Source organism: Chlorocebus sabaeus, chromosome 12 (genome assembly GCF_047675955.1).
Source record: "Chlorocebus sabaeus isolate Y175 chromosome 12, mChlSab1.0.hap1, whole genome shotgun sequence".
Lineage (NCBI taxonomy): Eukaryota > Metazoa > Chordata > Mammalia > Primates > Cercopithecidae > Chlorocebus > Chlorocebus sabaeus.
Window position 1 is genome coordinate 22,488,647 of NC_132915.1, and position 15,830 is coordinate 22,504,476.

General features: G+C 43.5%; 1 protein-coding gene across 1 annotated transcript in view; it reads right to left on the reverse strand.

The window, feature by feature from the left end:
- OSTF1 (osteoclast stimulating factor 1) overlaps positions 1-15,684 on the reverse strand; it is a 56,735-nt gene extending 41,051 nt beyond the window's left edge. The window contains exon 1 of the mRNA XM_007969525.3: positions 15,415-15,684. Coding sequence (XP_007967716.1) covers positions 15,415-15,448 — 34 coding nt within the window. The 5' untranslated portion in view covers positions 15,449-15,684. The remainder of the gene's footprint in view (positions 1-15,414) is intronic.
- Positions 15,685-15,830: the final 146 nt, after the last annotated feature.

Consider the following 15,830-nt stretch of genomic DNA (forward strand, 5'->3'; position numbering starts at 1 on the left):
CAGCTCACTGCAGCCTTGACTTCCCCGGCTCAGGCAATCAACCCACCTCAGTCTCCCAAGTAGCTGAGACTACGACTACAGGCTTGTGCCACCACACTGGGGCTGGGCTACCTTTCTTTCTTTTTTTTTTTTTTTTTTGTATTTTCAGTACAGACGGGATTTCACCATGTTGCACAGGCTACCCTTGACCTCCTGAGTTCAAGTGATCTACCCGCCTTGGCCTCCCTAAATGTGGGATTACAGCCTTGAGCCACAACGCCCAACCCGTAATGCTTGTTTTAAGCAAACAAAGCTCACACCTGTAATCTCAGCATTTTGGAAAGCTGAGGCGGGAGGAATGCTTGAGCCCAATAGTTTGAGACCAGCCTGGGCAACATAGCAAGACCTTGTCTATAAATAATTTAAAAAACAAACTAGCTGGGTGTGATGGTGTAGGTCTGTGGGTCCTAGCTACTTGGGAAGCTGACATGACAGAATCTCTTGAGCCCAGGCAGCCGAAGCTGCAGTGAGTTGAGGCTGTGCTACTGCACTCCAGCCTGGCACTCCAGCACTCCAGCACTCCAGCACTCTAGCAACAGACAGAATTACCATAATTAAAAATAAGAGTTGATTGTGTCCCTTAAAATTTAGCTTTTGGGGTATATACTTATCTTTTGTTGTTATGTAAAAAAAAAAAGGCTGGTGGTAATATTATACATGCAATCAGCTATGTAAAACAAAAATCTGCACAGAAGAAAAACTGGAAAGAAACAGTATCAAAATGCCAACCATTAGCTCTGAGTGGTAGACCTATGAGTCATATTTATTTTCTTCTTTATTTTCTAAATTGTCTACAATGAATAGGTATCCCATATACAATCAGGAAAATGTGTTCTCTTTTAATGCCCTTTTGAAGAATAACTTACAAGGTACCTGAATTTTATATATATTTATCATTTATTTGTGACAGAGTCTTGCTCTGTTGCCCAGGCTATAGTACAGTGACGCAGTCATAGCTCGCTGTCATCTTGACCTCCTAAACCTTCTGCCCCAACCTCCTGGGTAGCTGGCACCACAGGCACGTGCCAGCACACCCAGCTAATTTTTCTTTCTATTTTTTTATAGGGATAGAGTATCACTGTGTTGCATGGGCTGGTCTTAAATGCCTGGCCTCAAGCAATCGGCCCACCTGGGCCTCCCAAAGTGCTGGTATTATAAGTGTGAGCTTATAATCTGGCCTACTTGTATTTGATTTATCGGCAACGTATTTACTAATATGAGTCCTTCTTTATTCTCTTTCTCTTCCTGACTTCACCACAAAAAAAAAAAAAAATTGCCATGCCTCGTACACCCACAAAACCGAGAACACAGGGAGACTTAAACGAACACAGTGAGGAGACCTTCATGATCAGCGCAGGCTATTGTGGGAGGTGGCATCTACTTTAATTTTGGAGATAACAGTAGTTATCCACTGTGATGCCACAGGACTAGAAAAAAATTAAAAAAACAAACAAACAATAGTTACCCACGCAAAAGGGGGTAGGGTCAGGCAGCCCCAGAATAAACAGCAGGGTCTGGGGTTCGGGAAGCAGGGTCTAAGAATGTCCAGTCAATCAACATGCCTGAATCCCGGGGTAAAAGATGGCAAGAGATTAAACTGGGGCGTAAGCGGATGCTAGAGGTTTTGAAACTTTTTTGAGATCCACAGGAAGAAACATATTTCGTATCAGGACACGCACACTCATGAAACGTAAAAAAGGTCTCACAAAAATTTCTTATCCTTACTTTGAGTGATTCACTCTGATATTTTTTGTTCCTATTCTATTTTCTTTTCTTCAAGATGCTAGTCATGACAAATTATACTGACTTGACTACCTACCAAGTCACCACTCACAGTGTGAAAAAACACCAGGCCAGAGCATGTGTGCGTCCACTGTTTAGAGATGAAATTATAAAAATGCCCTCACTGGCTGGGTGTGGTAGCTCACGCTTGTAATCCCAGCACTGTGGGAGGCCAAGGTGGGAGGATCACTTGAGGCCAGGAGTTCAGGGTCAGCCTGGGCAACAGAGTGAGACCCCATCTCTACAAAAAACAAAAATAAATAAAAAATTGGCTGGGACAGTAACGTGCGCCTATAGTAATGTGCGCTACTATATGGGAAGCTGAGGCTGGAGGACAGCTTGAGCCCAGGAGGCTACAGTGAGCTATAATTGTGCCACTGCCCTTCCAGCCTAGGTGATGGGGCAAGACGCCATCTCTAAAGAAAATAATAACTTTAAAACATTTTTTTAATGGCCTTAGTCTTGGCCGTCTATGAAGATACATGCTAGCAAGACAACATGATGATATAAATGTGCCGTTTATTTATAGCGCAACCTCTTTCAAACCTGATACAGAGACCAGGATATACACAGTATCTAAGAAGACATAATGGGAATCACTAGGGACAGAACTGAGCTTCAGCTAAGAGTTCAATCAAAGCTGACCCAACAGATACACAGGAGCCAAGTTTGTAGCTGAGGATATGTTACTATTTCTAGCTAATATTAGAACTCTGGTAAAATAATACAAACTTTGGACATATGAGAAAGATTATAAAACACAAGAGGAAAAAGTAAAGCAAAGGATTATCAATATCTTTGAAAACAGAGCCCCTCTTTGTTCAGAAAACAGAAGGATTCAAATGTTCTTATGTAGCACATATGAGAACCTCCACAAAAGTCCATGTCTCAAATCCTAACAGACCCAAAAAGAGGAAAACGAGTTCAGAAAGGCCATCTATGAGAAACTAACAAGCTGTCCAAAGCATCTGTTTCTTCCAAGATCATCTACTCACTAAGACAACAGCCTTTAAACTGAACATTGTTTCCCTAATCGCATCCTCTCTCAAGTCACAGCAGTGCTACTTCAAAAGGCTGGTGTTGTGTTCCTAAGGGCCACATTCCTATCATAAAAGTGGCTCACCTGGTGACCCGGAAATGTCTGACCTGATGCCCAGACCTGCCACTCCATTCCAGGGCTCCACCTAGACAGCCCAGGTGGTGAGCTCTTTCTCCAGCTTGGCCTGGTCCTGAGAGTTGAGATTGTTTATGGGAAGGAGGGGCTAGGCAGGTCAGGAGGATCTGGAAAGACCGAAGGAGTCCGAGTGACTCCCAAAAAGGCCAGGGGAGAATTTTAACCCTAAGAAATGTCAAGGTATTTTCCAAGCCAGCTCAGATTAGGGGTGGAGGAAGGGAAGCACAAGAGAATGGAGTCCTTTAGGATTTCCCCAGAGAATGGGAAGGCCAGGAAGTGAAAAGCTGTGGTTTCTGGGGCTGTCATTAAAACAGGGTAAATTACAGGACCATTCTTGCAGAAATCCCCCTTTGTTCAGGAAGGTGGGGGAGAGTTGTCACAATACTTCTATGGTCGTATTCTTACCTTTAGCCAGGCCAAGGCCCCGGGTCACACCTACCCCTGAGGCTGCAGCTGCTCAGAGACATTTTTTTTTTTTTTTTTTTTTTGAGATGAGTCTCACTCTGTTGCCCAGGCTGGAGTACAGTGGCCTGATAACAGCTCACTGCAACCTCCGCCTCCCAGGTTCAAGAGATTCTCCTCCCTTAGCCTCCCGAGTAGCTGGGATTACAGTCATGCGCCACCACGGCCCGGCTAATTTTTGTATTTTTAGTAGAAACGGGGTTTCACCATGTTGGCCAGGCTGGTCTCAAACTCCTGACCTCAAGTGATCCATCTGCCTCGGCCTCCCAAACTGTTGGGATTACAGGCGTGAGCCACCATGCCTGGCCTCAGAGACTTTAAAAAAAAAAAAACTCTTTTTCACTGATGGATGCCCAGAAGATCATTTTATCTTTTTATGAACATGGGCACATGGACAAGAAGGGAGGAAATGGAGACAATGGAATTTTTTCTTAAACTTCTAGGAATGCCCTGGTTCCCTACCAAGCCCTTGAGCCTGCAGAACTATTTGCTGTCGGAGATGTGGATGGCGTGGCAGTGAGAATAGCCTCTGCTCACGGAGACAGAAGGAGGAAAAATCGTGCTCTCTAGGGCAGCGGCTTGCCACCAATATGCAGTGGTCATTTAAATTGTAGGCTTTCAGAATAATCACTAGGAATTTGCTCTCCTTCTATACCTACTGTCTACATGCAGAAGCACTCTGCTATCTCTTGCTCTCTGTCCTAACAAATTGTAGTTCTTTACCTTTGGTTTTGAGATACTTAGTGGAAAACTAACGCTTGAGCACTATAATAATTTTCCACTATGAATAGAATGATTTTTGTTTGAATTCTAAAGTCATAGCAACAGAATTTATTCCCACAAGTATAATTCTATGTCCTTAAAATTGCCATTTTGGCCGGATGTAGTGGGTAATCCCAACTTTTTTTTTTGGGAAACAGAGTCTCACACTATTGCCCAGGCTGGAGTGCAGTGGCATGATCTCGGCCCACTGCAACCTCTGCCTCCTGGGTTCAAGCGATTCTCCTGCCTCAACCTCCCGAGTAGTTGGGATTACAGGTACCCACCACTATGCCCAACTAATTTTTTGTATTTTTAGTAGAGACAGGGTTCCATTATGTTGGCCAGACTGGTCTCTAACTCCTGACCTGAGGTGATCCACCTGCCTAAGCCTCCCAAAGTGCTGGGATTACAGGCGTGAGCCACTGCACCCAGCCTAATTCCAACACCTTGGGAGGCCCAAGTGGGAAGATTGATTGAGCCCAGGAGGTCCCACTATGGAGACCCCATCAGACCAGCCTGGGCAACACTGTGGGACCCCATCTGTACAAAAAATTAATAGCTGGGCTTGGCAGCATATGCCTGTAGTCTCAGCTACTCAGGAAGCTGAGGCAGGAGGGTCACTTGAGCCCAGGAGGTTGAGACTGCAGTGAGCCGTGCACTCCAGCCTGGGTGACAGAACAATACCTTTTCCTAACAAAAAAAAAAAAAAAGCAAAAACAAACAAAAAAAATCCATTTATCAGATTCTCTTTAAATATATAAATGTTATTTTCTTTACCCCTGTAATCCCAGAATTTTGGGAGGCCGAGGTGGGTGGGTCACCTAAGATCAGGAGTTCGAGACCAGCCTGGCCAACATGATGAAACCCCATTTCTAATATAAACACAAAAAATTAGCTGGGCATAGTGGCACGTGCTTGTAATCCCAGCTACTTGGGAGGCTGGGGCAGGAGAATCGCTTGAACTCAGGAGGCGGAGGTTGCAGTGAGCCGAGATCATGCCATCGCCCTCCAGCTTGGGCAACAAGAGCGAAACTCTGTCTCACAAATAAATAAGTAAATAAAAAAGAAAAAAAGAGGCTTTTGGTTTCTGCCAGTATAACTGGCAGAGTGATGGGTAGGCAGAGAATCATTCTCTTAGTAGATTAGTCCTCTCTCTTCTCGAGATAAGCACTGAAAACCCTCCTCTCTGGAATCAAATACAATGATTTCTGTAAAAAAAAAAAAAAAAAAAGGACTGAATTTAAATCTATGGCTTAAAACTATCACCTCCAAAAGAGATGGGAAAAAATAAGATGAGAAGAGACAAGAGGATCCTGAATGATACTTTGCACAGAGAATTTCTAAAATCTAGTAGAATATCTAGTATTCTCACATCTTGGGCCTACAGAGTTGATGTTATTGAGTTATAACCAACTTTACATCTTCCGAATATGAAAGTCTTCAGTATCTAGATGGCCGTTCATGAACAAACACATTTTGCAAGGGTCTTACTGGAATCTGTGCATATAAAGCCCCAGACATATTCCTGCAGGGAGACCACAGTATTCTCTTTGTCTAGACAGTTACAAGAAAAGAAAAAAATAAAAACTGCCCTATGTAGCAAAAGCCTAAGTGAAATCAGATCAGACCTAATTATTAATACATTACACCCCTTTCCTAACCCTCATCCTGTCCTTTCCTGTCTCTCTGTTGTTTCTCATGGAAATCTGGACTTATGAAAAGCCCTTGCTTGGTGTGTTTAATTCCTCCATATGTTTCTATCCACATTGCTGCTGAGCGCTGAGTAGCTGGGAGTCGGGATGGGGATCATTGAAAATGGCCCAGGAGTCTAGGAGAAGGAGAACGAGATGAAATTAGTCAGAAATGTGAGAAATTATTTGAGAGGCCAGTATGAGGCCATGAAGATGATTTCAAATCAGATTTAGCATGAGATGAAGAAACTAGCCTGGGCAACATGGTAAAACCCTGTCTCTACAAAAAATACAAAAATTAGCCAGGCATGGCGATGCACACTGGCAGTCCTAACTCCTGGGAAGGCTGAGGTGGGAGGATTGCTTGAGCCCAGGAAGCAGAGGTTGTAGTAAGCCCAAGACCATCACACCACACTCCAGCCTGGGCAACAGAGCCAGACCCTTGCCTCAAAGAGAAAAAAAGCAAAAACAAAAACAAAAAGAAACAAAAGAAACTGAGGCATAGAGTGGTCCAGTGACTTATAAAGGTCAACTAGCAAGTTAACTACAAAATTGGTGCTAACGGAGCTGTTGCTTTAAAAAAAAAAAAAGGGGGTGGGGGAAACGGCCTTATTATGAATCCCACTAATAAGGCATGTCCAACCCCCATTAGACGTTTATGTTTGGAAAACGTAAAGGTGATTATAACTCAGTAACATCAACTCTAGAGACCTCAATATGTCCGGGACTTTATATGCACAGATTCCAATGAGATCCTCAAAACATGTGGTTGTTCACGAATGGCCATCAAGATACTGAAGACTTGATGTTTGGAAAATGTAAAGTTGATTATAACTCAGTTTATCATGGTCCGAACTAGTTTTTCAGGTCAAATCTGGATGAGGGGAGGGGTCCATTCCATTGGTGAGGGAGCTTAGAGTTTTATTTGGGGTTTACACTTTAGAGCCCCAATATTTAGATACAGAATAGGTTTTCAAGAGTGCAAAGGCCTTAGGCAAGGACCAGAAGCCGTGTCAGATGGGAAGGGTTCCCTGAAAGTGGAAGCAGGCAGTCACCATAGCAGCGACTCCTACCTCACATTTCAGCTTCAGATGGGCCCGGGTTCTAGGGAGCAGGTGCTTGGATGACCTGAATGCAGAGATCAAAGAGAATCATTTATTCCCCCAAAGAAAAATATGGTCGACAACAATTTTAACTTGACACACCATCAGAATATTAACTTTGGCAGGGATGGTTTGTATTGCAATGTTTCATGGACACTTCCCTTGCCTGAAAAACCAGTAGGAACACCTTCAGATGAAGTTGTCCCAGGGCTAGCTGCAGATAAATCTGAGCACTGACTCATCAAAACAATAAGCCCAAGAAAGCAGTGAAATAATACATGCTAGCCAGAAAGTCCTGTGAACCTGGGTAGTCAACGTTTCAGACATAAGCATAAGAGTTTGGTTTTCAAATAAGGAAGAATGAGACTCCGAGATCCTCCAAATCTTCTGGAGTCTGAGATACCTTCCAACCGTGTCTAAAACCTAGAGGGGCTTCTTTCAGCCAACCCCCTCCAACCCACACTCAGCGAGCTAAAGTTTGGAAGCATCTTCTCCCCAAATATGGATGTGGTCAGGAAGTTCCTAGAAGACACACAGACATTCCAAGATAACCTCCAGGTTCAAGTCATTTCTTGGTCTCATGGGAGTGAGTCCTGGCTGGGAAGCCGGGAATCCTAAAATAGAATCCATGAGTTTCTCAGAACCAAGCAAAATTCCTGGAGTGTAGGGATGCCAGACAGACCCTTGTAAGGGGCCTGAGACAGTCCCTCTAGTGTGAGTATAAACTGAGTTGGTTAGAGGATCTCCCTTAATTTGAATTCAAATTGCCCTCAGGCTCCATGGAAATTGGGAGTACCCAGCAGAAAAGATCCACATTAGATGCATTCTTGGGTCCCAAGAATATAAAACCAAAATAGCTTATCCAATTATAAGGGATGCTAAAGAGTTTTAAAATTCCATGCCAATCAAAATGCACAAATATAAAACTATCCCCCAACTCTTATCCCAAATGTAAGCTGAGAAATTTGCCTTGTGGCTTTCTAAAAATCCTACAGATGCACAGACATAAAGTGGTAAATAACTGAATAAAAAGGAGGGGGAGGCCACAGCAGTCACACCAGTAACTTGTTTAACTGATTTGCAGCTGCTAAATCTCTTTAACCCATTGCCCTAAACTAAACACCTACTACACCAACTGTTAACACTCTGAGAAACAAATAAGCAATCTGTGAGGAGAGCTGATGTGTGCATTTAAATTCCTGCTTTTTGTGTGGAGCAATACCATTTTTCACAAACTGTTACACGGGGTATAAATAGCCTTCTCTTTATTCAGAGAAAATTATGTGGTTCACAGTTCTCCGTGCACATAACAAATTTCCTTGACTTCTCTGAAAGCAGCTTTGCCCTTATTCAGTTAGACAAATGAGGATAGGAGGATGCATTCTTTCCTTTCCGCCTGAATCAAATGACTTTTCCCCTTTTGCTGCCCAGCAAACTCTTACTTAGCATTCAGAACTCTGCTTAGATTACTCCTCTTCCGTGACATCTTCTCAGCTTCCTCAGGCTCCTTGCCCTGTGCTTCCCAGCCCTCTGATCACACTTTGATAACATCTCCTATCACAAGCACTGTGACCTTTCTGTTTAAGACATGCTCATACATTTTTGGGAGGGAAGTAAACTGGTACGACCTCTTTGAAAAGCGATTTGGAAATTTCTATGAAAACAGCAGTGCGCGTACCCTCTGAAACAACAAATCCCACTGTCAGGACTTTATCCCGTGGATTTACACATGTAAGCAACAACAATACTGTTGGGAGACTATTTGTGATAACAAAAGATTGAAAACAATCCAGAAGTACATCAGTTAGGGTCTGGTTAAATGAGCTCAGCAGAATACCTTGTAGTTATTTAAAAGAACCAGGAAGTTCTCCTGGTTCTAATATTTGTATTGTTTGTTTGAGACAGGGTCTCGCTCTGTCACCCAGGTTGGAGTGCAGTGGCACGATCTTGGCTTGCCATAACCTTGACCTCCCAGGCTCAAGTGATCCTCCCACTTCAGCCTCCTGAGTAGCTGGGACTACAAACATGCACCACCCAGCCCGGCTAATTTTTTTCACATTTGTTGTAGAGACAAGGTTTCACCATGTTGCCCAGGCTGGTCTCAAACTACTAGGCTCAAGTAACCTGCCTGCCTGAGCCTCCCAAAGTTCCAGGATTACAGGTGTGAACCACTGTGCCCAGCCTGTAAATTTTTCTGAAACTCCTTTAATTTGATAGAGAGTCTTGACAGCTCGCTCACATCAGCCCACTGAAAGGTGTCTCTGTATTTTTTTTTTTTTTAATGTAGTTTGTCTTCCCCTGTCCATTAAGCAAGTGAGGACAACTTTGGCAATGGCTTCTGTTGTGCCTTGAGGTATAAGGTGTGTATTAGAAAATCTCACTGCACCAGTCATGTAAGTCAGATTGTGGGAATGCTGAAACACCAAGGGAGGGAACCCCAGTATTTCCAGAAGGGAGGAGTGCTGATCAGAGGCACACAACCTCCAGCCTTTGCTCCTTTGTGGTAAAGCTACAAGAAAAGCCCAATCACAGTCTCTGAGTCCACCCCTCACCTTCTTTCAGACAAAAACAAACCAAAAAAACACCTTTTCTTTTTTTTGTATCAAAGCATTTTATGTATCTGTCATTCATAAATGATTTAGTGGCTGTGCAGTTACAAAGAAATAAAAGACTGTTCCACTCTCAAAAAGTATATAGTTTAATGGTCTAATACGGATCCACTGAAAGAGGGCAGTTACACAAACCAAATACCAATAATACAACTGCATAAGCTACTAAAATGACTGTCCAACCAAAGCAGGTCCAACCCAATAACATCTCCGGCAGGTTTCTCTGCTCACATGCATGGACCCAATTAAAGCTTGCGTTCCACTTCCAGGTCACACCAACCACTCACTAGCTTTGAGATCTTAGGTAGTTTACTTGACCTTATTAAGTACTACTTCATCCATAAAACAGGGAGATGAGGACCCACCCACCTGACAGGAAAGTCAGAATAATTAAAGGAGACAGAGCATACACAGTGCTGGGTGCAGTCCCTGACATATAGGACCAAATATACGTTAACCATTCCCATCATCATCATCATCATTCTGAAATTTTCAAGATGTTTCTCAGGCTTTATTCTGCCATCAGGTATAAAAAGTATCAAGTCTATAAAAGAAGACTATTCACATGCATATTTCACCTTGCTTTTGATTAATTCCTTTGTTGGGGTAAAAAAACACACAACGGGCGCCTGTAGTCCCAGCTACTCGGGAGGCTGAGGCCGGAGAATGGCGTGAACCCGGGAGGCGGAGCTTGCAGTGAGCTGAGATCTGGCCACTGCACTCCAGCCTGGGCTACAGAGCGAGACTCCGTCTCAAAAAAAAAAAAAAAAAAAAAAAAAAAAAAAAAAAAAACACACACAAAAATTTAGTTCATTTTAGATAAAAACCTTTTTCTCTCAAAACTGTTATTTAAGCAGCATGTGTGTGATGTCTTTTAAGTTTTATGATGTTTTTACTCTGAATAACAAAAGAACCTGAAACACTGACATTTGCTTCTTCAAAGTTCCATGAATTTATTTTCACAAGGCACATGAAATATTTATGTTGCTTCACTTTCACCACCAAAATCAATAAGCCATTTGGGAAAAAATGGCCAAGGTCAGACATCAGGTTTCCAACTACAATAGAGGGCTACCAGACCTGCTTAGAATGAGATGATTCTATGGCCCAAATCTCATTCAGTATTCTTTGGCCCATCCTTACTCTCAGAATAAAATATTTTTTTAAAAGATTTCATGAAAACAAAAGTTCTGTTTTCTACACTTCTACACTCTAACAAGCCAGACAGATTCACGCTAATTGAACTGCAAGGCTTCTGAGAGCGGCTGAAAACAACATAAATGCTGTATGTGTAAAACTAAGAAGTCGTACTCATTCAGAAAAAGGAAAGGAGGGTCCCAGCCAGGTTTGGTGGTGAGCACCGATAATTCCAGATACTCTGGAAGCTCAGGCAGGAAGACTGCTTGAGCACAGGAGATCAAGATCAGCCGGGCAACACAGCAAAATCCCATCTCCAAAAAAAAAGAAAAGAAAAGAAAAGGAAGGAAAGAACCATAAAGAATGAGCTAAAGACCACGAAATTGAAACACATCTTAGTAGAGTACCACGGTGACACAGATAACAGTTAAGAGAGAAAGTTTCAATGACAGACCTTGTGTGGCCAAAAGTGATTCTACAGAAACAAAATCAGTAAGCAAGGAAAGGTCAAGCTGCGACAGAATTGATTTTTCAAGCAGAATGCGGGCAATACCATGCAGCCTTTTGGAAACATATACCAACCAACAGCAAGACATTTCAAATGGAAGCTGACACACTGTTCTAAGGATAATTGTTTTTATTTTCTTTTTTTGAAATGAAATGGATGTGAAGAAGAAAGAAACCTGAAACAATATTCAACCAGATGTAAATAATGATTACCGGTAGATGACAGGGATGATTTCTATATTTTTGTTATATATTTATTACCTTTTCCCAAATTTTCTAAAAATAAAAAAATTACTTATATTTTTAATTACAAGCTTTTTTTTTTTTTGACAAAATGAATGAGATCAGCCATCCAGTTGTAGATACGGGATACTCTAGGTAATATCTATAGATACATTTGTCTTCCCCATTAGACTCAGGACCCTCGTGAATGACACCTTAGGTTACTGCTCCTTAGAACCCCAGTGTCTAGCACAGGGCCTAAAATATGAGCTACATTTACTAAGAAATGTTTGTTTAGCAAATGAATTCTGGATACGGCCAAAAACCCAAAGACGCTAACCCTGATCTATCCACCAGATGGTACAAAAATGGCCAGGGTCTCCAACTAGTATCTGCCCAGGACTTCTCAGCCTCCTTCCACCAACGATGCCCCTGTTGTGCTGATCAGCCGGAAAGATGCGATTAGTCTGCATTATAGCTTAATGTCCCTCGCTTTTACTATCTTCCAGCGAGTCCTTTGTCCTTACTCATCTAGCTCCTTTCCTTTCAGTATTGTCTACTGAATTGAGCCATGCTGTTTTGCCCACATCTTGCTCTGAAAGAAGCTATAAGAAACACAGTTAGGATATGCTGTCTTGTATTTCTGCTAGAGATATCCAGGCCACTCCAACACTTTAAGAGAACCCACGGGAAAATCTGTCTCAGATCTCAATGCCATTAAAATAACTACTTTTCAGAGCAAGTGACACATTTTAATTTTATGAGCACTGTGAATCTTGAGATTTTTCTCTCGGCTTGCAGCTGAGAGCCAAATCTACAGTGACCTTACTACACGCAGGTCTGTCTGTAAGCTAGCTTTTCCTCTTGTTTCATCTTATTCTTCTTCCCTCCCTCTAAAATGACCTTGCTTTATCTTTATTTTTTTCCTCTCTCTCTCAGATCATGTGTATTTTTAGAAGTCCTTTGGGATGAGGTAGGATATAAACAAACCAAAAAATTAAACACAACCCCAGAGTCCCCAATCCCATGCTGTCTTTGGAGATTTGTATCCATGTAGCTTGCCTGCAGGACAAGAAAGTGAAGCTCCACACCACTCTCCTTGCTGCACCAGCCAGGGGGTGACCTTTCTGTGCATTTGTGACAAGAGGGTCTGTAGACCTCTTCAGAGGCCCCTCCCTTTCGACTTCCTGACCACCAGCTCTAAAATACACATGATCACCAATGTGAATGGAGCACTATGACTCAAGGCAGAATTGCAAATGGTTAAGAGTGCAGACTTCGGCTGGGGGCGGTGGCTCAGGCCACTGTGATCCCAGCACTTTGGGAGGCCAAGGCGGGTGGGTCACAAGGTCAGGAGTTCAAGACCAGCCTGGCCAAGATGGTGAAACCCCATCTCTACTAAAAATACAAAAAACTAGCCAGGCTTGGTGGCGGGCGCCTGTAATCCCAGCTACTTGGGAGGCTGAGGCAGAGAACTGCTTGAACCCGGGAGGCAGAGGTTGCAGTGAGTCGAGATTGCGCCATTGCACTCCAGCCTGGGCAACAGAGGAGACTCCATCTCAGAAAAAAAAAAGAGTGCATACTTCAAAGCCAGACTACCTGGGTTTTAATCCTGCCTGCTACATCCCCCACTCCAACTCTTGACTTTAGACAAATTAAATAACATTTCTGCACATCTTTATTTCCCCATCTGTGCAATGGGAACAATATAATGGTACTGACCTCATAAGATTATTGAGAACAGCAAATGCGTTTACACATGTAAAAGTGACTAGGCCATTGCCTATCACACAGTAAATGTGGGACAGTACTACAATAGGACATTTCTGTTTTTGTTTTTTATATTGAGACTGTTGAGACGGGGTCTTGCTGTGCTGCCCAGGCTAGTCTCAAATTCCTAGCCTCAAGCAGTCTTCCCACTTCAGCCTCACAAAGTGCTAGGATTACAAGCATGACCCACTGCTCCTGGTCATTGCTTTTTTTTCTACTAAGGTAGCCCACCCACATTATCAAGTCTGATTGGTAGTAATGTTTCTGACTGTAAATTACTAAACTGACAAACCCATTTCTGTGGTAACTTTGTGTCTGGATCTCATTTATAAATTAATGTTCATTCAAAATTCCCTGTATCCTGAATCAAGGACCAGATAAAACAAAATAAAATAAAATAAAATGCAAAATTCCCTCTAAACACCAGTCACGTTTAACCACAAGCTTTCTGATGTGAAGGAGAAAGCAAGTTCCTGGGAATGTATCCACAATTAGTAACAGGATGATCCCTCAACCCCCAAGTGTGAATGAATGCACAAGTATACACTACTGTGTGCACATACACACACCTGTCATTTTCAATATAGACATTTAATATGCCTGAAGAGATTTTAAAAAAAGAAAAAAAAAACCTCATGAACTTTTTCTCAGGGCATTCTTTAAAATAATGTATTTCAATAGGCCGCAGGTGGTCAGGAAAAAAATATATTGTTTAGCTATCAAAGAACAACTCTGCATTGTTAGATACTTGAGGTCCTGATTTGCACCTGGGTTTAGAAAGCTACCTCATACACATGCACTTAAAATGGAAATTTCTCATCAGATTCCACATCTAATGCAATGCAGAGCCCAACTCTAGCTGTGCCCCATCTTTACTCAGGGAAGAGCCAGTCTCAGCAACTTCCTTCACACTCAGCCCACCGAGATGTGTCAGTCCTCAGTGAAGGACTATTCCACATACGTATGTACATGATTATCAAATAATGGGACTTCATACTCCAACTGCAGGAACACAAAGGAAGAAAACCAGACAAGTATGAAAGCTGTAGAGTTTAGGAAAATCAAAGAAAAAATTAATCACTGAAACTCTTAACTCCTGCAACGAAAGTTACTTCAAAATTTGATGTAAATGGATTAAATTTCAGCATTTCGCTATACCGAAATTACACAAGATGGGAGTGAAAATAACCAAGAATACATCGGAGTCATTTATCTTCCATTTCCCGTATTTCCCTTAATTACCTACCCAAATGAAAGCACCTAAGAGTTGTTAAAGTATTGAAATACGTCAGTCCTTTCTAAGTACCTACCCAAATGAACGCGCGGAAGAGTAGGTTACAATATTTAATTAAAATACGTCAGTTTCTTTCATAATTTTCTTATTTCTGCATATCACAAAAAATAGTCTAAGAACAGAGTAAAAATGAACAAGGACAATCCGCCAAGAAAACTGCTTTGAGGAATGTAGTAATCTCAGTCCTCTCAGGTTTACCACGCCAACGTCTTTGGGAGAGCGAAGGCAAAGGAGATGATAAAATGACACTTCCGAATAGCAACAGCTGAGATTACTTTCGCATCCTAGATTCTTTCTACCAGGAGCGCGAGCACAGGGTTTTCTAAACGCTCTTTCCACGATCCCGAGGTCAATTTCAAACGCTGCTCCTAGCCCAAGTCCCGAAGGAGGTTCGCTCGCCCACCCCACCCTGCAAGCATTGCACTTCCCGTTCGCTCTGGCCGGTCAGGAACCCTAACTTGACAGTGACAAACACTGAGAAAAGAGGAAGTGGCTAAAGACCATTTCAAGATATTTTTTAAAGGGAGATCAATGGCCCTGTCTTTCCGGAAAACTTCCATGGGACGTTGCCATCACACCCTCTGAAAGTTTCAGCGAATGACAACGTAGCAAAAGTGAGGTCGACTCCCCTTTAAAAATATATATATATATATTTTTTTTAACCCTCGAAATCCTCCCGCTATCAAAATCGATCCCTCCCCGGTAACAGCGAACGCAAAAGAGCTCCCATCCCAGTGGGGCAGATCTCGTAAGCCGGGCTCGGGGCCGGGTGCGCGCCGGGTCCTCCCTGCCAAGCGGCAGAGGAGGGGCCGGCACCGCGGCGGCCGGAGGACCCGACGAGCGCCTCCCTTACGTCCCTCACCTGGTTTGACTGGTTTGGGTGGCGGCTTCGACATCTCGCTTCCTGGAGCTGCAAATCCTAAAGACCCCGCCGAAAAGCCCACCGCTTGCCCGCCACCTGGCACTCAGGCACCCCAGTTTCTTTTTGTCTGGCTTACAACGTTGCGCCTCCCAGGACCGGCGCCCACCCTTGGCTGCGCAAAGAGCGGACACAGGCAGAGCTGCTCCGCCGTGTGCCCCGCCCCGCCCCACGGCCGCCGGAGCCGTCCTAAGCGCCAGCCGGGCCGACGAGGAAGTGGACCCTTCCTGGGCGAGCGCTTATTGGCTCCCGGGCTGGCAGCTTCGCCGCAGTGGGAGCGCGGGCGGCGCGCACGGCGGCGGAACGAGCCGGAGCCGAGCTAGGGCGAAGCGGGCGCGCGCCAGTGCCGCGGGCCGCGC